At 42.7% G+C, this 23,270-nt stretch overlaps 1 protein-coding gene across 1 annotated transcript in view; it reads right to left on the minus strand.

The window, feature by feature from the left end:
• GUCY2C (guanylate cyclase 2C) overlaps positions 1-23,270 on the minus strand; it is a 73,168-nt gene that overhangs the window by 24,152 nt on the left and 25,746 nt on the right. The window contains exons 11-17 of the mRNA XM_056847180.1: positions 21,972-22,053; positions 21,591-21,696; positions 20,395-20,457; positions 19,639-19,710; positions 18,508-18,612; positions 16,373-16,459; positions 987-1,119 (exon numbers count right to left, since the gene is read on the minus strand). Of these exons, the coding sequence (XP_056703158.1) occupies positions 987-1,119; positions 16,373-16,459; positions 18,508-18,612; positions 19,639-19,710; positions 20,395-20,457; positions 21,591-21,696; positions 21,972-22,053 (648 nt within the window). The remainder of the gene's footprint in view (positions 1-986; positions 1,120-16,372; positions 16,460-18,507; positions 18,613-19,638; positions 19,711-20,394; positions 20,458-21,590; positions 21,697-21,971; positions 22,054-23,270) is intronic.

Below are 23,270 nucleotides of genomic sequence, written 5' to 3' on the forward strand. Positions count from 1 at the left end.
GAGAAGGGCAGGGTCTGGGGAGGGGAGGGACTTCAATAACATAGAGTCCAATTGCCAAAGTGGCCATTTTCTCCAGGTGAACTGATATCTATCTGCTGGAGATCATTTGTAATTGCAGGAGATCTCCACCTACTACCTGGAGGTTGGCAACCCTACTGCTTTGGATGGTGGACTTTATAGCATTATACCCTGCTGAGGTCCCTCCACTCCCCAAACCCTGCCCTTCCCAGGCTCCTAAGCCTGAGACAGAAGGCCAGGCAAACAGGGGGATAGCTTCTTCAGAACTGAATCCATTCCCACAGTACTTTGTAGGAATAGTATGTTCTGATCTTAAAACACCCAAGTCTACACTATGTCATAACTTTTGTAATTTAAGGATGTTGATAGATAACAAGTGGGTGATACAGCTATTGTTGTCCTAATAAATATATTCATTTCTTTTAACCTATTATCATGTCTGCTTAAACAAGTTTTGCATGTTTTTGAAGCAGTACCTATCTAATGAAAGCTGAACAAATGAAGGTGTACAACACAATGCTCTTTCTTGCCACTTTCAACTTTCTGGAGAAAAAACCCTACTACCAATCTTCAGCCATAGGAGCACATAGATGTATAGATCATGTATATCTCTATATATCTGTCCATCCATATACATGTAACAGGAATATGTCTCACTACACTACAGCCGTTCTCACAACTAAATGTCACAAGATTATAATATGGCGATACCTTCTCATGACATCTTAATGTATTTCATTATTTTCTGCTACTATAGCACTGGCTGAAGGTTGTGATGTTGTGTACTCAAGTGGAGGCAGCTGCCAAAATCATTTACAATTTTTAATCATGCCAGAAATATGGCACCATGTTCAAACAATCTAGGCTAAACAGAATGTTTTTTTCCACATTTATCATTCTTCTCTTGCAAGAATACATATATGCATTTGAGAATTCTAGAACTAGGAAGGAAAATATTTCTTACATACCTTTTTTAGGTTGCAGAATAGAATTGCATCCAAAATCAGTGATCTTTACCACCATACGGTTATCCACAACACAATTTGTAGATTTAAGGCGACCATGGACTTCTGTTTTGCTTGAATGCAGGTAGGACATTCCCTATGATTTGAAGAAAGCGAAAGAAGTTGTCTGACTGATTTCATCATTAACACTGAATACAACAGTAGTGTGGCTCAACACATGACAAACACATGCCAATTTTTATCTACCTGACTGACACATTACCTGAAAGTTATACTGGGAGCATGATTTCCAGTGGAAAGAAAAACTACATGGTCACCTATCCTCGCTGAAAGTCATGTATGTTAAGTAGCTCCTACAATTTTCCTCCAGGTCAGATTGGCCAGGGACCCTTGAGGATTTTTTTGGCCATCTTCTGGGCATGGAATAGCGGTCACTGGGGGCGTGGGGTAGGTGTGAATTTCATGCATTGTGGACTAGATGACCCTGGTGGTCCCTTCCAACTCTAGGATTCTATGTCTTGGGTTGATTTTAACCATGCCAACAAAATGCTTTTGGGGTGGCTTGTCTTTCACAATGGCAATCATGCTGCCAGCACAATGTTTTAATCAGGCTTGGGAGCCCTTCCTATATGAAAACAAAATCTGAGTCCAGTTGCACCTTAATGAGCAACAACATTTTCCAGGGTATACGTTTTTGTGAGTCAAAGCTCACTTTGTCAGCTTCTTTTATGACTTCCCTGTCTAAAAGTTAATATGAGTGCAGGTTTCCTAGAGGCCACATACAAAACCACATACAAAAGGAAATTTCTTACACTTCAGTGGACCAAAAAATGTTTCTAAAATATGTATTCTGTTATTGTTTGGATATTTTTAAAATTTTATACATTAGGGGTACAGAAAAGAAAAGGGAGGGGAAAGGGGGAAATAAGATAAAACATATTTTATCCTCCGAGCCTTAACATAGTTGATGCTTAAAAGTAAATATTACTAGATATTCAATCCTTAATTCTAAACCCTAAAATGCCTTAGAAATCATGATTTATCCTATTGTTTGGATATTTTTGATGAGTAAGCATATACAATTAATTTTGATGGAAAGCATAAAGTATGATTTCCTCATCTTTCATGCTAATTATCTGCTAAGCAGATGTACCCCCTTGACATCGGATAATCCAGATAAATTAAAAACCAGTACTACATTTAACATGATTGGCCCACAGCATGCTATCCTTCTCTGAAGCCTTTCCTGTCCTGCTATGTATGGGCTAGGTCCACTGGAGGAGTCAAACTGTTCCACAGTGTGTAAGTACATGTATACCAGAGGGGTGTGTGGTTACAGGAATGGCCTGCAGTGAGTGAGGTGAGGGTTCTTGCCGTCCTCCTGGTTCAGTGTTGTCCAGCTTGCTTCCAGCCAAAAGATGAGCTTGGCTGAATACCAGCTTCCTCTTGGATACGTTCAACTCCCTCACTCCTTTTTCTTACATGAGTACTCCTCAGGTGGTATTATGGTGCTCCTGCTATGTTTACCATGGTTCTTCGTACAGCACCGGGTGATGGGGTAGCTTGTTATTCTATTATTGTGTTTTGTTGATGGGTGGAGACAGAGTGATATTTGGGACAGGTACCAGCACTGGCATGTGTTGACTGGCTGCTTCCTTATATGGCTGATATGGGGGTGTCATCAGCAAACTTCTTTATGCCTTGAACTACTTCCCAGAATACCTGTGTGGTGCCACCTCTCGCACTTCCTTTAAAAGTCTCCTCAAAACCCATCTTCTCCATGAAGCCTTTGACACAAACCTAGTTTCTTACTGAAATTAAGCCCACTTACATAAAATGGGAATTAATGGATATTCTTCGTTTGCTTATTCTTACCTCTACTTCTGCCCGTTCCTTTGTATCTCCCTTATATCAAATGTTAAATTCATAGCTTTGGTAGCAATAGAAGATAGTCAAGATATGCCATCCCCGTCTTTTTTTCTTTACTCTCTTCCTCGGCTATGGGAGATCAGTTAATGTGTTGCCTAGTGATTTATTTTTTAAAGAAACATAGCTGAGTTGTACTGCCAGTTTTACTGGAACAACATTCTCTTGGGCTGTTTAACCCTTTCTTTCCCAAATAATTTCTCCAACTGCTTCCCAAACACCAGCTTGGATGCTTGTATATGATTTTGATCTGCACAATTGTTCTGTGTTTTATTTTTATTTTTTTTAACGATGCAACCACAGATTTCTTGCATGTTTGCCTGGCCCTTCCCCACCCCCGCAAACATATGGAAACTTTCTCTAGGCGCAAGTCTCTGCAATTTCAGACTTCTGAAGCTTCAGATGAAATACCTAGCATCTTTTTTTTTTGCATGGTACTGCATCATTTTTGGTCTACCTAATCAAAAGAGAAATGGCCACAAGAGAAATAAATGGCTCACCATTATGTTAAAAAACTTATAGCAGAGACTGATTAATGAGGGAATGAATAAACAGCTTAAAAAGCCACATTAAGTAGGGAGAGGGATACTGAAATGTACATAATAGCACTTCTGATCAGAGTTTTTTCCTTTTCAGTGTATGTCAAGGGCTCTTCTACTTCTATAATTTATTTATTTAGAGTATTTGTATATCCTGCCTTTCTCCTGACTCAGTAGGAGGGTTTACCCTCAGCTCTTTTACATTTTGGAAGAGTGGGAGGAACAGAACTGCCCTGTGCTGCTCTTCTCTTTCTGTACCCTTTTCTACCCAAAATTACTGGTTGTGCATTCTTCTAAACTTCCTTTCAATGTTTCCATAAAAAGAAAAAGGGACAGCTATTCTTTTGAGATTTATTTTCTTCTAAGAGACAGGGGGTGCGGTTACTTCACAAATTATTCATAATTACAAATTACTGATTGGATTTTCCCACCTCATTGCCCAAGCAGGAAGGTGCCAGTAATTTCAGATGCTAGAAGGAAGAACATTTGTTTCTCAGGAAAGAGGAAAGCTTTGTGATTTGGAAACTGGTGAGGGATTCTAGAAGCTTGGGTTCAATGCCAAGATCTGCCAAAGATATTCCAACTTGAATTTCAAAGAGTCATCAAGCATGATGCCAATTCTCTGTCAATGAATTGCAAATATTACTACAATGCAAGCTCACTATACATTTCCCATACTGCTGGGAAACGAACCCCACCCAATCATCTAATTATGTCCTTGAATCCTTCCTTTACCATAGAATCCTTCCTTTACCATAGAATATACAGCCTTTGCATCCAATCCTTTTCAATCCAATCCTCTCAACAGTCACTACTAGTTGTCTTGTTTGTGGGCCTCTTAGAGACACCTGATTGGCCACTGTGTGAACAGACTGCTGGACTTGATGGGCCTTGATCTGACCCAGCATGGCTTTTCTTATGTTCTTATGAGATTATTTTATCATTCAGGAGGGCAATCTATTCCATTAGCTCTGGAAGTCTGTAAGGCAAAAATTAAATCTGTTCTACTTTAGGGAGCCCCCGTTTGGTTTCCTGCACTTTCCTTCAAAATTGAATCTTTGCAATCAAAAATTTTAAATTCAATCTTTCAAGTGCCTAACTGTATTTAAAACTCTAACTTTTATTTAGAGGCTGGTCTTGGCTCCATCTCCCTGTTAGCATGGAAAGTTGTGGTAAAATTAAGATTTTTTCCTATTAAATCAGGATTTTCTTCCTGATCTTTTAAAATGGACTGAGCTTGAATCTTGTGACTTCTTGGACAAAGATAGTAGACAAAAGACTTTTAAGTTTACAGATTTCCTATCCATGTTTCCCTCAGACTTCTCTTCAGTAACGAGTATGATACTCACAGATTTAGAACAAAGGGGCCATTTTGAACTATGTGGTGATGCCAAAAGGAAATGTGCACCCTCTTTCTGGGGACAGAGCACCCAATCTTTTCCAGTGCTTCCAGATTATCTAGAATTCTTAACCCTTCTAACCTTTCAAATATTTTTCTTCTTGGCCAGACACAATGCCTTCCTCCCAACAAATTATTTGGCAGATTCTTAGATAGTCCAGTCAAACAGAGAGTCTGCCCATGTGGAAAGGCAAAGACAGAAACGCTCAAATTTTATTGTGATTTATATTCTTCTATAATCTTATTACTCCAGTGATTTCACCTGTATATTCTCACAACTATCATTTAATCTATCTGCTGTCTGGTAAAGATAAGGCTGTGACTCTATCCATAGTTTATTATTTAATGGCTGCTCTGAAGATAACCAGACGTTATAATTAAGTGACGCCTAAATGCTCATTTGCCTACAGGCACACATTTTGCACTGGAACTGGAACTTGCAAACTCTATGCTGTGGATTATTAGGAAAGGGATTGAAAATAAGAGAGCCAATATTAGAATACCCCTGTATCAATATACGTTGCGGCCAGGAGGCTAAAGTTTGTTACTTATTCCCAGTTCGTTCCCTATTCCCAGTTCCTTATTCCCATTTCCTAGTTCCTGAATGTTTTTGAGGACAATTCAAAAGCTCTGCACCCCAAAATATGGATTGGACCACCACATATCATACACCCCCACATTCAGGGGACTGTGCCCTTCGAGATGGCGCATACTGGGTCCTGGTCCAAAGTCTGGTTCTTGTGCCAGCAGCTCCAAAGTGAGGTGCCCCCACCAACAATACACATAAAGACACTGCACCCCAAAATAATTCTTGGATCACCCCAAATGACACATCACCACACTCCAGAGACTGTCCCCTCGAAGAAGACATACAGCGGTGCCCGGTCCAAACGTCTGTTCTGGCACCACTGGCTTCTTTTTGGGTCCCCCCCCCCCAAGAAACCCGTATTGCAAAGAGGTTTTGAATAAGGAACTGGAGCTCTGCACCTCAAAATATGGATTGGACCACCACATATCATACACCCCCCACATTTAGGAGACTGCCCTCCACGATGACGCATGCTGAGTTCTGGTCCAAAGTCCGGTTCTTGTGCCAGCTGCTCCCAAGGGGGGTGACCCAGGACAGATGCACATACAGACACTGGGGCTCAGCTGCACCCCAAAATAATCTTTGGACCACCCCAAATGACACATCCCCACACTCCAGAGACTGTCCCCTCCAAGAAGACATACAGCGGTGCCCAGTCCAAACACTGGTTCTGGCACCACTGGCTTCTTTTTGGGTCCCCCCCAGAAACCTGTATTGCAAAGAGGTTTTGAATAAGGAACTGGAGCTCTGCACCCCAAAATATGGATTGGACCACCACATGTCATTCACCTCCACATTCAGGAGACTAAGAAGTTCTGAATGAGGAACTGGAACAGTTGTGTGCCTTCTGCACCCCAAAAGAAAGTTTGGACCACCACATATCATACACCCCCACATTCAGGGGACTGTGCCTCACAAGGCAATGCCTTCAGGGTCCTGGTCCAAAGTCTGGTTCTTGTGACACCTGCTCCCAACTGGGGTGCCCCCAGGACCAATGCAGACGCTGGGGCCTAGCTGCACCCGAAAATAATCTTTGGACCACCCCAAATTAAGGAGGCTGAAGTTGGTTCATTATTCCTAGTTCATTCCACACATTCCTGAGACGGTCCCCTGCAGGAAGACATACAGCAATGCCCGGCACAAACACCGGTTCTGGCATCCGAGAGGGCATATGCTGTGTCCTGGTCCATAGCCATGGAAAAATTTTTCTTTTGATTGCTTTCCTTGAAGATGCCTATTGCAGCCACATGTAGTTTTCCCTGAATAGTATCTTTCATGATCTCAACAAATTCTGTTGGTCTGCGATGAAGCTTGGCATTCAGAACTTGATTCTTAACAATTCTGAACCAATTTTCAGCAGTAGAATTACTGTCTCTGGTTTGGGGGCACTGTTTGGCCTGCAGCATAATTCCACTCCATAATGGTAGTGTCTGAGTGTATTTAGAGAGCAGTTTCTTCAGTTCAGTATTGTAGTAGATGTTGGGCTGTAAAGCACTGTTCAGTACCTCATATTCAAAGTTGTCTTGTGGGATTAATTTTACAAATGGTGATGCCTGCTATATAGAGTCCAGCGGTGTTTCCATGATATCATCTTTCAAATGGAGGTCTTGATCACTTACTGATATTGTTGGGTTTTTCAAAGCCTCTTTTACAGTGCTGACTGCCACCCTACAAGCTTCCGTAAGATATTTAGTACCAAATATAATGGTGAGGCATTGAATAAGTTCACCACATTCTTGTATAGTTGTTCCATTTTGCAGCAGTGCAAATGAGTATAGGGAAACCGTCCTCACATCTCTTGAAAGTTTTAACTTACTGATATGGTTTTTGCTGGGCAACATTAATTATAGATTCATGGCTTCTGTTAATTGTAGGAAACCAGTCTTTGCATTTATCACACTGGAGAGAAGTGTGTGAAACTTCAAGCTTCTTAAAAACGAGATGTTTCTGCCTCTGGAATCTTTAGAATGGTTTTAGTTCTTAGTCCCCTTCTGTCTTCATGCTGAAAGAATACGGGCCGCCTAAACTCCCGGACTGGACCTGGCAACCCAATATGCAGACACACAACTACTGTTCCAGCCGTGCGCTCGCCCCAAACGCTACGGGACGGCCACTGCGCACTCCATTTAAACTGACACGGCCGCTCCTGCGAGTTCCGTGCAGCCAGCAGCTAGGAAACAGAAGCAAGGGCAACTTCCAGTGAACCTGAGAGACTCCATGTTCCTGTGCAAACTCTGTTCCAGCCGCAGCCATGTCGTGGAAAGCAGACAGTCACATAGTCAGTGCCAACACCCCCCTTTCCCCCTTTCCCATTGCAACATCAGCAGCTTAATGGACAATCAGCCGTGATCCTGATATCAGCGATGAGTCGTTCTTCCAGCTATGCAGCAGCGATCCCCAGACGTTTGCAGAGATCTCGCCTATTGTTCCAGAACGTTAATCACTTCAGCAGAGATCTCCCGGTTCCTCCCGGGTTGCAAAAGCCATTGGAATCAGAATAGATTTCCAAATTCTCACCATCCCCACCGCGGTAGCCACAGATTAATCCTTTTGTCACCTTTTGTCACCTGGGAACCTAGGAGGGGTAAACCCCCTCTCCCCACCCCCAGAAAAACAGTATATCTGGGGTGCCCCCAGCTCATTGAGCTACCTTAGGTTTTTCCTGGCATCTTTGCCGTTACTCTGTTGGTTTGGGTTTTGCGCAGCCTGACCACGCTCCCTCCCGCCTTGCTGGCCAAATCTACGGGAACCCCTTGCCCCCGCCTTTGCTATTAATTTCTTCTGTCTTAGTCTACGTGAACTTGGACAACACCTCTTCAAGAATGGTAAATATCTCCCCACCAATGATCCCTGCCACGTTGGCATCTGTGTTTGTACTACTCTCTTTGAATTTCTTAGATTTTTCTGTATGTGTGTATGCATCACTGATTTGAAAGGAAACAACGTAAACTCTCTTAATTCAGAATCCTTTGCTTCTGTCTTTATTTAAAGGTCACAGTTACCGGCTCTGGTATACCAAGGTTACTCTCGCTATATAAATATTGTAGTTTGCCATCTTGCTTGCTAATTCCCCAAGTTAAAGAGCAATTTGGCTAACAATGCCAAAAATTATACAGCCATTTCCTAAATTGTATAGTATTTGAATGTAACTTACTTGCTATCCTTCCCCAGATGGAAGTGTTCTTTCGATAGCCTTGTCTCTGTAGCAAAGGATACTCGTCCAAGAATGCATTTATGATTTTGTCCTCAAAGGCTGGATCATTGTGTCTGGATTTCCAAGGCATTTTAACAAACCACAGACAGGGTCAGTGTCACTGATTAAAGATAAAGTTGCCTTTACTGAGGGAACTACTTTTTAGGATAGGAAAGCTGAGAGACAGAGCTTTGCACACTAGACATTGCAACTCTTCTAACACAACCTTCACTGGCAACGAAACGTTGCCAGGGACAATGGACTGATTGCTCTTTGATTACCTTAGAACTTTTAGTTAGAAAGGACAGGTGATAGAAACAGAGAGGAACAATACCCAGATTATTCGGGAAAAGTACCGTTAAGTATTAGTTATACATTTCCAAATGAGTGAAATTGTTTTGGGAGAGTTTTCCCAGGAAGAAGGAGATGACTCAGAAGGGTGTGGCTATACCTATTTTGCAACTTGATGGTATTCACTAGGAATATACTTACGTAAAGGAATGATTCCAAGATCCCTGAATAGAATTGTAATTACTGAGTTAACTACTGTCAGTTACCAAGTGACCTGCAAGTAGAGCTTTAACACATATGCTAAGGGAGCTGATAACTTCTCATTTGTCCTGGAGCCACCACACTTAGGAGCAGCTGGCAGAAGAATTGGACTTTGGACCAGGACCCAGCACGTACCCCCTTGAAGTGCACAGTACCCTGAATGTATGATATGTGGTGTATGATATGTGGTGCTCCAAACTTAATTTTGGGGTGCAGAAGGCTCAGAACTGTCCCAAACATTTATTCACAATTCAGGATTTTCAGGGGCCACCACAAATAGAAACAGGTGATGCCAGAACCAGTGTCTGGACTGAGCACCACTGTATGTCCTCTTGCAGGGGACAGTAGTTCCCTATTCAAAACCTCTTTGCAATATGGGTTTCTGGGGGGGGGACCCAAAAAGAAGCCAGTGGTGCCAGAACCAGTGTTTGGACCGGGCACCGCTGTATGTCTTCTTGGAGGGGACACTCTCTGGAGTGTGGAGATGTGTCATTTGGGATGGTCCAAAGATTATTTTGGGGTGCAGTGTCTGTATGTGTATTGTTGTTGGGGCACCCCAATTGGGAGCCGCTGGCACAAGAACCGGACCAGGACCCAGTATGCACCATCTTGAAGGGCACAGTCCCCTGAATGTGGGGGTGTGTGATATGTGGTGGTCCAATCCATATTTTGGGGTGCAGAGCTTTTGAATTGTCCTCAAAAACATTCAGGAACTAGGAAATGTGAATAAGGAACTGGGAATAGGGAACAAACTGGGAATAAGTAACCAACTTCAGCCTCCTGTTGCGGCCTAGTTTGGAATACTGTGTGTAGTTCTGGTCACCATATTTCATAAAGGACACTGCAGATCTGGAAAAAGCGCATAAGAGAACCACCAAGATGATTAAAGGGTTGGAGCACCTTTCCTATGAGGAAAGGCTGAAGAGTCTGGGACTTTTCAGCTTGGAAAAAAAGATGACTCAGGGGGATTTGACAGAGGTTTATAAAATTATGTATTGGATAGAGAGAATGAACAGAGAGTGGTTTTTCTCCCTCACCCAAAATACTAGAATTTGGGGGCATCCAGTGAAGTTGCTGGGCATTAGATTCAGGATGTTCAAAAAGAAATACTTCTTTTCTCGGTGAGTGATTAAAATGTGGAATTCTCTACCAGAGGATGTAGTGATGCCCACATGCACAGATGGCTTTAAAAGGGGATTGTACAGATTTATGGATGATAGGTTTTTCAGTGGCTACTAGCTATGGTGATTAAAGGGAACTGAAGGCAGTAAACCTCTGTATACCAGTGCCAGGAGGCAACCTCAGGAAAAGGCCTCCGCCTCTATATTCCCATGTTGGCCCTCCTCAGTAACTAGTTGGCTTTTCTGTAATTGCAGGACTGGCACTGAAAAGGCCCTCACTTGTGTATGCACCAAACTTCTTTGGTCAATGGGACAGTCAGGAAGGCCTTTCCCAGTGATCTTCATTCCCAGGCAGGAACATATGGGAGAAGATGGTCCTTCAGATATCCTGATCCCAAGCCAAGTAGGGCTTTAAAGGACAAAACCAACATCTTGAATTATGTTCTTAAGGAAAAGTAGAAAAAGGCTGCCTGGACATTTTCACGGGTACACTCGCTTCCCATCTAAAGAAGGGGGAAGGGGAAGGAACCACAGCAGCCAGCCAGCCATTATTCCTTGCAAGTGACTGTAATTTATTTTTTCTCTTTTAAAAATATTTTTGCTTCTTTTTTCCAAATTCTCTGAAAGCTCTGGGGAAGGACCTTGATGAAAAGGAAGTGAAGGCTGTTAAGAAAACTGTATGTGAGTAGGTCAGAAAACAGGAACAGCAGGGAAACCACCACACATTTATATGGAAACTACAGAAGCAGTGGGATACTTGAACTTGTACTTACTTGTAGCACCCTCTTTTTTTCTGACACACCCTCTCTGTTGTTGAGCAGGCTAAATTAGCATCAATTACACCAACAACCCACACACAAATAAATCTGAAACAGGAGCTGGTTTGAGACAAACATGTCTTCTAGATTAAGAAGGAATCTCTGTTTTTCTGATAAACTTAGAGCAAACAGTAAAACAATTTGAACACACAGTTCTGGAAATGGACAAGCACACTATCAGAGTTTCCGCATGTGAAGCTTAAGGCACTTTGCAATGCAAATGATCAGAATGCTGTTTAAACTATAAAATTATCTTTTCTCTGCAAGGAAGGTTCAAAGGCAATCTAAACCTTTGAACTGTGCAAAAATATCTCTTTGCCTTGATCACCTTGCTTTAAGTGCTTGATAGTGTTTCCTAGCAACACTACTTGGCACTGATGCAAGTGTGGGACAATCAGGTAGTTGACCCCAGGCTGAACTGGCAAACATCTGCATTGGAAAAGACATTGGGGAAAAAAAGGGAAAAGACTGAAGTATACACAATGCCTGCAGTGCCTGCAGAAATTGCATGCCACCTCCTGGTTCCACCTTTGCCTTACATCCTGGCACTTAATGGAAAGACTGACTTTTGGCAACAGGTGCTATTTTGTGCTACTGGAAACATGCAGAAAATCCCAGGACTTCTTCTTGGAAGACTTTTTCTTCTGCCCTATACATACAACAAACATTTGTGATGTGTCGGAAATAGAAACGAGATGATCAGTAATCACCATATCCTACCTTGCAACACTAATATGATAAATCTTACCAGCTACAAGCTTGTAGCTATAGCTTCATTTAGACATGTCGGTGTCCTCATTAAGAACTTTTGTAAACCATCTTCCACAAATAAAATGAACAGTATACTACTAATAAGAAAAAGAAATACAACTGTCCGATGCATGCAAGATATTAAATTTGATAGACCTCAGTGTTCATGAAATATATTAAACTTGAACAGGCTGCTACACAGAAATGACCCTGAGAAACTTTAGTTCAATTTTGGTGGTGGAAAGTATTGTCAGGTTGCAGCAGACTTATGGCAACCCCATAAGATTTTCAAGGCAAGAGACATTCAGAGGTGCTTTGCCATTGCCTGCCTCTGCATAGCAACCCTAAATTTCCCTAGTGGTTTCCCATCCAAGTACTAACCAGGGCCGAACCTGCTTAGCTTCCAAGATCTGATGAGATCAGGCTAGCCTGGCCCATCCAGGTCAGGGCAGCTAAATTTTACAAGACTCTATGTTGAGAGAGAATAACAGAAACCATGATGTTGCCAACTCCTTCAACACCTTAGGATGCAATTCATAGAATCACAGAAGCATAGAGTTGGAAGGGACCACCAGGGTCATCTAGTCCAACCCCCTGCACAATGCAGGACACTCACAACTATCTCCCCCACACACCCCAGTGACCCCTAGAAGATGGCCAAGATGCCCTCCCTCCCATGAACTGTCCAAGGTCATAGAATCAGCATTGCTGACAGATGGCCATCTAGCCTCTGCTTAAAAACCTCCAGGGAAGGAGCACTTACCACCTCTTGAGGAAGTCTGTTCCACTGAGGAACCGCTCTAACTGTTAGAAAATTCTTGCTAATGTCAAGACGGAAACTCTTTTGATTTAATTTCAACCTGTTGGTTCTGATCCAACTTTCTGGGGCAACAGAAAACAACTCTGCACCATCCTCCATATGACAGCCCTTCTTAAATTGTGGTGCCCAAAACTGAACACAATACTCTAGGTGAGGTCTAACCAGAGCAGAGAAAAGCGATACCATTACTTTGTGCGATCTGGACACTATACTTCTGTTGATGCAGCCCAAGATCACATTTGCCTTTTTAGCTACTGCATCACACTGCTGACTCATGTTCAGTGTTTGGTCTACTAAGACCCCAAGATCCTTTTCGCACACACTACTGCTCAAACAAGTCTCCCCCATCCTATAATTATGCTTTTGATTTTTCCTACCTAAATGCAGAACTCTACATTTATCTCTGTTGAAATGCATTTTATTGGTTTTAGCCCAATTCTCCAGCTTGTCAAGATCATCCTGTGTCCTGGTTCTGTCTTCTACCATATTTGCTACCCCTCCAATTTAGTATCATCTGCAAATTTAATAAGCATCCCCTCTATTCCTTCATCCAAATCATTTATAAAGATATTGAACAACACAGGGCCCTGGACAGATCCCTGAGGCACTCCACTAGTCACTCCTCTCCAAGTGGAAGAGGAACCATTAACAAGCACTCTTTGGGTGTGATCTGTCAACCAATTACCGATCCACCTAACAGTAACAGGATCTAAATCACATTTTCCCAATTTGTCAATAAGAATATTATGGGGAACCTTATCAAAAGCCTTACTGAAATCTAGATAAACTATGTCTACTGCATTCCCCTGATCCAGCAAGGTAGTAACTTTCTCAAAGAAGGAGATAAGATTCATCATGTCATGAGTCAGCCTGCAGAGACTTCCTCTGATGAAGAAGAAATAGAAGTCGGAACAGAGAGACATCCTCAGGCAGAAGTCACACAGGAACAACCACAGTGTCTAAAGCCTGCCAGAATAGAGGATCAGCCAAAGTCAGGAGATGACTCACCATGCCTGCAGCCTGCCAGTTCAAGGACTCCAGTTGGACCTGACACCTTGCAACATGCAGTGTCCCCAGAGGCCTCGCCAAGGCCACTGGATCAGAGAAGAAGACAGGTTCATCTGGCAATGCAGCAGAGACAGCAGAGTGCAAGACTGAAGGTTTAACAGAGGAGCCAGCAGTGATGAGGAAGAGGGGGCTGAAGCACCACCTGTGAACTCACCCTAATCAGCATCAGCTGGCTCTGCTACAGCAGCAGGAGAAGGGATTTAAGCTTTCAGTTTGGCTTGGCTGTTGTGCAAGCAACTTGTCACCAACCTCCTTGTGTACTGGCCTTGTTTCCCTGCTATACATTGAATTCCTGGTATCCTGACTTCTTGGACTGACTGACTAACGCCTTGGACTGCCCTTGCCTGTACTGAGATCTTGGACTCTGCCTGAACTGTGAATGACCTTGGACTGTTCTGCAGACTACGCTTCCAGCTTCCAGCACTTGCTCCTTGCCTGCAACATGACACAACAGGTATGGATTTAAAACAACCAGGTGTTCCCAGACCATATCCCTACTACATCGAAATCCCTCTACTTTATTATCCCCAGCCCACCCCCTCCCCTTTGATGGGAGCTTGGGAACTTTCTCCAGGAATAGCTGTAGTTAGTATACCAGCCTCACATGGTAAAAGGCATTCCTAGCCATAGCTTTCCAGTCATCCAGGAGCAAACCCAGTTCCAGAAATTCCCCCAGACTGTGAACCTGATTCTTCAGGGAGAGTACAAACCCATCTAGCCCCGGACAAACCTAACTTTGCAGATCAGCAGAACAACTTGTCCGGATTAAGCTTCTATTCACCCTCATTCAGCTAATAATTGATTCCGGGCACTCATTAAGCAAGTCCACAGCCTACTTATGATCCTACTAATAGGAGGAAGAACTACCACATCCACAGATCTCCCAAGCACTCCCCAGCAATTTCATGTAGACATTGAATAACATAGGAGAAAGCACACAGCCTTGTGGGATCTCACAGGCCAACAGCCCCAGACAAGAGCAGCAGTCCCTCGTGCCACATTTTGTACCCTGCAGGAAAGGTATAGTAATACTTCCCACTTTCATCTGGAGAATCAATCCAGAAGGACAGTAAGGTCAATGGTATTGAAATCCACTGAGAGGTCCAGATCAACCAACAGGAAAGCATTCTCACACCCATCCCTGCTGTAAGTCATGACAATCAATGTTGTTTCATTGCTAAAACCAAACTTAAAGGGGTCTTGATAATCTTTTATTTTAACCTTCATCTACAAAATAAAGTTAGCACCTGCCATGAATTTCCATTGTTGGTATTTTTGTGCTGGAGCAGTCTGTACTCCGGGGAAAGTGCTTCCTAACACTTACAGGAGAATCCTCATACTTTTGTCAACCCCTATGGAAGAAGCTTCCCACCGATTCCCAAACCAGCACTGTCTAGAAACCACATGACAAGTCACTGGCATCACTCTCAGCAGAATGTGGTGATCCTGTGATATAATTCTAGGTTTTCCTCCTCCCTTCATCTTTCCTTTCTACTCTAGTGATTCCCCAAAGCCTATGGGAAGTCTTGCTTGGCTTGCTCTGACAGATCAGCCTGTCTGTCTGATGCCCAAGGGTCTTTCTAGTGCATCTTCATTCCCACCCCACCCCATCCATACTCTTGGCGGTAGGGAGAATAACAGGGATCCACTGTGGAGCCTAACTAGACCAGCTTTAGCTGGAGGCACAATCCTGTCTGTCTCAGCCAGCATGATAATGTGGCATTAAAGCAGCCATCGCAGCAACAGCAATTGCAACACCATAGCTGCACGTGCAGGCTTTACTGTGAAATGGTACATCCAAGATGACAGCCTAGGAGAATGGGAGAAATGGTCTACTGGGAATTAAGAAATGGAGATCAGAAGAATCTAATGTAACACAGGCTACATGTGTGTACAAGGAAAATGCATATGAGGCAAGACCTGCCTACCATGCCCACTAGCCCCATCTCAGCCCTTCAGCATGATATTAGAAACAGACTGGTGGTGGAACGCATGAACTGAATCAGACCCTTGGTCCATCAAAGTCAGTATTGTCTACTCAGACCAGCAGTGGCTCTCCAGGGTCTCAGATAGAGGTCTTTCACATCATCTGCTTGCCTAGTCCCTTTAATTGGAGATGCCGGGGATTGAATTTGGGATCTTCTGCATGCCAAGCAGAGCCACAGCCCCTCCCCAAGTCACAGCTGACTTATGGCGACTTGGTAGGGTTTTCAAGGTAAGAGGGGTTTGCCATTGCCTGCCTCTGTGTTGTGACCTTGGACCAGCCCTGCTTAGCTTACAAGATCTGATGACTGAATTTTGGCCCATTTTAGTCATATAACTTCTCATGAAAAGGGGTTCATTTTTAATCTCCATTTGTAAAATAGAGCTCATTCTGTCAATTTGGCACAGGACTGTGTTATTTTGCCACTTTGACAAAAATATATTGAAATAGCCCAGCTCTCCCCAGAATTCCAGAATTCCTATTAAATACTGATGGGCAGAGAAGGCACTCATGCAACTTTGTTGCTGGATAATTTAACAAAGTGTTATAAAACTCACCTCTTATTCAGACAGTACTGAAAATGCAAGTTTATATTCTTCATTAATTCATCACTGCTATTATTCTTCTTACCTTGGCAATATCATACATGACAGAAATTTTGAATTCCCAGTCCATGAAGGTGACATCAGGGTAGGAGATTTTGTCATTTAAGACATCCTGCGATAGAAAGAAGATAAAGAAATTGCAGTAACAATCTTGGCTAAAGATAACAGACCAGTTTAATAACCAAAAAGTGCACCTCTTACTTTTATCAATGCAATAAATTTAGGGAGATTCTAGGAATAGAAAAGAGAAAATCATCAGGCAACAGCTGCAAGGCAACTGGTGCTTATCCATATGAGCAAGGTTGCCATCATCCAAAGGTTGCCAACCTCCAGGTGAGGCCTTGATATCTCCTGGAATTACAACTTATTTCCTGGTGACAGGGATCAGTTCCCCTGGAGCAAATGGCTGCTTTGTAGGATGGACTCCATGTAATCATGCCCTGCTGAGGTCCCTCCCCTCCCCGAACTCTGCCCTCCCCATGCTCCACCCCCAAAACTCCAGGAATTTCCCAACCTGGAATTGGCAACCAAACTCCTTGCTGAGTAGTTAGTCCAGCTTTGCTGCTGATGGGAAGTATTTTTCCCTGCTTCCACACAGCATTGGGGTGCTCTCATCTACCTTCCAGATTTTCTCCAGCTTTCCTGCAACCTGTCGAAAACCTGCTTTACTATGATCTGTTAGGAATGATTGTAGCAAACCAGGGTGGCTTCCATATGTATGCAAAAGTCTGGATCTTTTCTGGTTCCACCCACATTGGCACCATTTCCCCTGTCTCAGTCCACTATAGCAGTTACTTTCTCTCCCCTGCACCACAGGAGGGTTTTTTGTTTTTTAATTGCCAAATCATTATAGCATTATAAAATTATAATCTATCAAGACCTGTAAATTCTCAGTTTTCATTTTTTTAAGTAAGCCTCTAGCCAGGAGCTCCGTGGCGCAGAGTGGTAAGATGCAGTACTGCAGTCCAAGCTCTGCTCACGACCTGAGTTCGATCCCAACGGAAGTTGGTTTCAGGTAGCCGGATCAAGGTTGACTCAGCCTTCCATCCTTCCGAGGTCGGTAAAATGAGTACCCAGCTTGCTGGGGGTAAAGGGAAGGTGACTGTGGAAGGCACTGGCAAACCACTCCGTAAACAAAGTCTGCCTAGTAAATGTCAGGATGTGACGTCACCCCATGGGTCAGGAATGACCTGGTGCTTGCACAGGGGACCTTTACCTTTAAGCCTCTAGCAATTTTTGTTGCAGAGATGTCTTTCTCCTTATATCTCTACAATGAAAGCAGCTGAAACATACTTCTAAAAAATGGAAATTGGAAATTCAAGGGACCTATTATAATGCTATAATGATATATCAATTGCTAATTTTTACGAAGTCTGAAAAAGCCCCCTGGAGGTGTGTGAGAGGTGGTATATGGCCACTATAGGAAATGGGGTAACTCAGTATGTGGAAGCCCTTATTGCCACTGCACTGAAAAGGCAGGTGCAATAGCAAAGATAAAAACACATGGTATCATCGCCATGAGGAAGGCACTTTTAAGCCTTCCCTATTAAGAACAACTCCAGGAGAGTGGTATTTGCATAGTTGTGAAAATGCATGTCTCCTGACACCAGTACACATTCATTTTCACAATGGGCAGATAGCGCTCTCCCAAGGCTATTTAAGCACCCTTCCCTCACAGTGCAGTTCCTATCCAAACTGGGCCTCCATATACAAACAAACATGGGGAGATCTGTGCATGAAATTGCCAACATATTGTGTAATTGGGCCTAGAGCTGTGTATTCTCGGAATGCACTGTGTGTTTTACAGGAACCGTATCAGTTAACCTGAATATTCCCTACTCTCCCAAGTCAATCTGTGCCTCATATGAAGCAAGCGTAAGTGAACCCAGAAAAGGACATGTACATTTAATATTAAATTGAAATTAGAAAAAAATATTTCAATTTACTTTCAGTGAGGTTGCATTTATCAGTGGGAGAAGTGTGCCCAGAATAAAATAATATAGATTATTGGCTTCAATTAAGCCATGCCTGATAATACTGAAATCTGACGTCTTTTTCTGGCTTCAGGTCAAATTGGTTGCCCTTCTTCCCTACCATCTCCAGGCCTCATCAAAAGCTTGTCTCCATATAAACTGATTGGTGGGTTTTAAAGATAATTACCCGCAGTGATCCTCTCTCACAATACTCAATCACTCCATAGATCATAGTATCCATCTTGACTGTTCCGTAGAACTTCGTCAGGTTGTAATAGTCAATCTGAAGAAGCTATAACAAAAATAACATATACATTAGAAGCAGAAATATGACTTTAAAGCTAAGTGTGAGAGAAACAAATGGGGCTGGCTATACCATGAAGCTGAGACATTTGCCTTAGGCAGTGAATGGAGTGGAGACAGCAATCTCCCTTCCCCTGCCTGTTAGTCTCCTCCTCTCTACCACCTCACTGCCTGTCACCTCCACCCCCCTCCATTTGGGAGCTTGAGCATCTGATCCTCCTTGCCCTTTCTTACCGCTCTTGAAAAAGATTGCAGCAAGCCACTTTTGTGAGCTTTCTTCCTCTCATGATAGTTACACCATCATTCTACTACTGGACTCTTGCTCTTTTCTACTGCCATCATTCTGGTTGCCTAAGCGACCACAGTAATTGGCAGAATTGTCATGGAAACTGAAATTATGGCTATCTCGAAAGCTAAGCAGGGTTGGTACTTGGAAGGGAGACCACCAACAAAGACTCTACAGAGGAAGGCAATGGCAAACCACCTCTGCTTAATCACTTGCCTTGAAAACCCCTTGCTGGGGTTGCCATAAGTCATTTGCAACTCGATAGCACTTGACACATGCACACACACAGGGTAGCTAAAAGACAAGGAAGATTAGCTGATGCAGCTCCTGTGTGAAAACAGAGACAGGGGCAGCTGATGCAGGTTGAGGTTGAGGAGGTGATAAGGCTAGCCTCAGGCAGCACTATGAATTGAGATAATGGTTCCATTTGAACCATTGAAAAATCTCCATGTGGAAGCAGCCCTAATGTCTACTATTTCAAGTAAGTCAAAACTGAATTCAATGACTACAAAGATGTGTCATTATTTGCCACGTTATTGCATTTATAGTGCAACTTGGCAGGTTCTAAAAGCTCAAGAGAAAGGGAAATGGGATTTTGCAAAATAATGTTTGAACAATATATATATATACACACACACACACACACACACGGGGAAAAGATTGTGTATTTTATGCATTAGCTGCTACTGTTTACATTAATTAGCTGCTAGCTCAAGGTCCAACACTAACCTTGTTGAGTTCTATTTTCTGTCTCTCTGAAAAATTTCCATCATTGTGTTTGAAATCCTTCAAGATTATCACCTAAAAGTAATCAGAAGGAAACAACAATGAAACTAATGGTAAACAACATAGAACATCATGATTTATATTTTAAAAGATACAAGCAGAGGACCCCCAAGAACCTGTGGAGGGCATCTCATTTAACCCTGTCTCACGATTTCCTCTTTGTTTTCCCTGGCAACCCCCATAGCCTCTCCCCTGTTCCTACTTCCCTGTCTCTTTTCCACTCATGAGCCAACCTACCTTTTTCTGACCCCGTCTTCAGCTTTCCCTTCTTCCATCCTCCAGGCAGCCTCTACTCATAAAAACTCTAGCCAAGTTGCATGATGCCAGTTGAGCCAGGCCCAGTTATGTGAAGGGAAAACTGCAACAACTTGCAGGGGGTACCTCACTTTCCCCAGCCAAATTCTCATCAGATCAGCATTTCTGTGCTGATATGATGGCAGGTAGAGGGGGTGGCGCCAGAAGGGAGTGGCACAGGGACAGCAGCATATGAATGCTGCCCCTGCCTGTCACTAAACTTGCTTCCACTGAGAGGTTGGAATTTCACACCCCTGTGTGGAACCAGCAAAGGTTCCACCCCACTATTAATCTACTCAGCTTTGCAACTTACTAGAGATTGGTGTGAAATGGCATCTTGACATTTGCCTCGCAGAAGATCCCTTCTAGAGAGAACAAGGAAAGCTGATGCTGGGGTAGACATACCTTCTTGTCATATTTGCCTTGTCGCAGCCTCTGGGTGGTGTCACGCCTTTTGTCTTCATCGATCTGAGAAACAAAGAAGGCTCATTACATGCTGTGTGGGCCAGAAAGCAAAACACAATGCCCAACATGAGTGCTAGTGCGACGTTTTGTGCATGAGGAATCCAGCCACATGTTTCTCATTATTCTCAATATTAATGTATATATTTTCCTAAACAGGCTAATTTTCTACTTTTAAAGTGTCCCTAAAGTGACTCACAAGAGCCACTTAAGTAACAGTTAAGGAGTCTGACTACGACTTGGGAAACCCAGGTTCAAATCCCCACTCGCACCATGGAAGCTTGCTGGGTGACCTTGGGCCAGTCACACATTCTCAGCCCTGACCCTGGATAGTATTTGGATGGGAGACCTCCAGGAATATCAGGGTAGTGACACGGAGGCAGGCAATGGCAAACCACCCCCAAAGGTCTCTTGTCTTGAAAACCCTACAGGGTTGCCATAAGTCAGCTGTGACTTGATGGCAAAAAAAGTGACTCAGAGTCCAAAAATTTAACTCAAGACAGCACTTTTGTTGAGAGAGAGGTGGTGGGAGTAGATTTATCGTATTTCCCAAGTACTTAAAGCACAATATTTCATATCTGGGAAAGCTGATACTTTCTCCAAGTGTTATTGCATTCATTGCTGCTATGATTGTACGACACTGGTGAAGGAATACAGTATAACCATCTGTCCTCTTCCAGTCTATGACGTGCAGATGTAACATTGTGCTGCTATCATGGAAAGTAATTTGTGAGAGTATCAAGCTATGGCTAAAACGTGTTTGTGGCATGCATTCACAGATTATGTGAAAAGGGTATGAACTTCACTGGAAAGTGCATCACCCACATAATGTAATGACTTGCACTTTGATTAGTAATACTGTCGTGCAAAGACATGGTACAGAAGGCCAGTGAAACAGAACTAAAAGTAATCCATTGCTTGATTCACTGTCACCGTTATGATGAAAAGACTGTTAATGGAGTTATATTAAACTGGATAATTTTTGTCCTTACAGAGCAGGATAAATTAGGAGATCACAGAGCAGTCTTACAAGTAAGCATCTGTAGTATCACTGTAACTATATAGTGTAGAGAGGACAAGCAGTACTGTATGTATTAAGCAAAGGGAAACTGCTGCCTTGAATGGCTGCTGCCTCGTACCTTCAGACTGACATGGTTTGTCTCATTGGTCTCCAAAGGCAGGATCTTGTCAGGTGGTATGTGCGACCATTTCTTCTGCCGCATTTCATTGTCTCTTCTGTATTTTCTTTACATATATGTTGCATGTGTAAGAAAGAGTGAGAGAAAGGGAGGGAGAAAGAGAATATTGAGTAAAGGAACCCTTAATGCGAGATAGGTAGAACATAAAAGACACTAGGATTAGACAATGAATCTTCCATAGGAGACTTAATTGGCAGAGCTGGGAGTGTCACAGTAAATGTCATTTACACTGAAAAGCCTGTGAAGAGGAAATGCGAATTTCAGAAATAGTTTGGGGGCCCACACCCAAGAAGGCAGAGGAAGAGGAACAGAGGATTGTACCTCAGCACCAGCAGAGCGATGATCAGAACCAGCACCACTGTCCCAGTAAGTGTGAAAATAGCTATAACCAGAATGTGTGGACCTGTGAAAGTGAAATGGGCAATCAGACAATCTCAAGTAGAATATTAAAACAGCCACTGAATGAGCATAGAATAATCTAGTGCACACACTAAAAAATGAAAGCCATTAAGCTGCAGGCAATTTTAGGCTCAACAAATAAGTGGGTTCTAGATCAAATCAAGCCTGAACTCTCCCGAGAAGCTAAAATGACTAAACTGAGGTTATTGTATTTTGGTCACATTATGAGAAAACAAGAATCACTAGAAAAGACAATAATGCTAGGAAAGGTAGAAGGCAGCAGGAAAAGAGGAAGACCCAACCTGAGATGGATTAACTCAATCAAGGAAGTCATGGCCTTCAGTTTGCAAGACCTGAGCAAGACTGTTAATGATTGGACGTTTTGGAGGACATTAATTCATAGGGTCACATAGGTCAGAAGCTACTTGACGGCACTTAACACACACACACAATTTAAGCTCAACAGTTAGTGGAGAATACAGTTCAGTCTTAGGCAAGTTACTGTTTGCATCCTCTTATAGTTCCCAAGCCTGAGAAATATTTAATAACAGCCAAATCAAAGGATTTTAGGCTATCTGAGGATTTTGAACTCAGTAAACAAGAGGATGGGATGTGTTTATATGCAATGTGTATATATACCCTTCCTCTTTAATTGTTCTAGAACAAGCTGGTTCTGGAATCACACTTGTCAGAACACCTCTTCTGAAAGATTATGTGCCAATGAATCAGTTTAGATCCTTTGTGTTTTTGCTGTACAAGATGAATACAGCTACTCCTTTAGAACTGAAGGCACTGTATATTTTTTGGTCTCATATTGGGTTAGAAGATTAGCTTGAGCTGTTGCTAGAATGACTTCCTGCCAGCCACTCCTCACATTACGATGAGACTACTTATAGGGAGTAGTATAAAACGGCTAAAATACAGCTTTAACTGTTTTTTTTAAAGGTTTAAGAATTATATAGTTGCTATTTAATGCAGTAGTGTAGACAAAAGCTGAGAGAGTTACATAAAGATAAGGTGAACTTTCTTGCCTTGTTCCTCTTGTCTCTGTTTTCACAATACCACAAAGTATGAGGAGATGAAGTAGAGGACTGACCTCTGTTGACAATCAAGCCCTAATGAGCTGCACAAAATTCTTTTGGCAGTTTTGCATGAGCTATTTTTCAAACATTTGCCCTTTATTTTGTTTAGCATATGTTATGCTCTCCATCTACTCATTCA

Source organism: Euleptes europaea, chromosome 3, assembly GCF_029931775.1.
Source record: "Euleptes europaea isolate rEulEur1 chromosome 3, rEulEur1.hap1, whole genome shotgun sequence".
NCBI lineage: Eukaryota > Metazoa > Chordata > Lepidosauria > Squamata > Sphaerodactylidae > Euleptes > Euleptes europaea.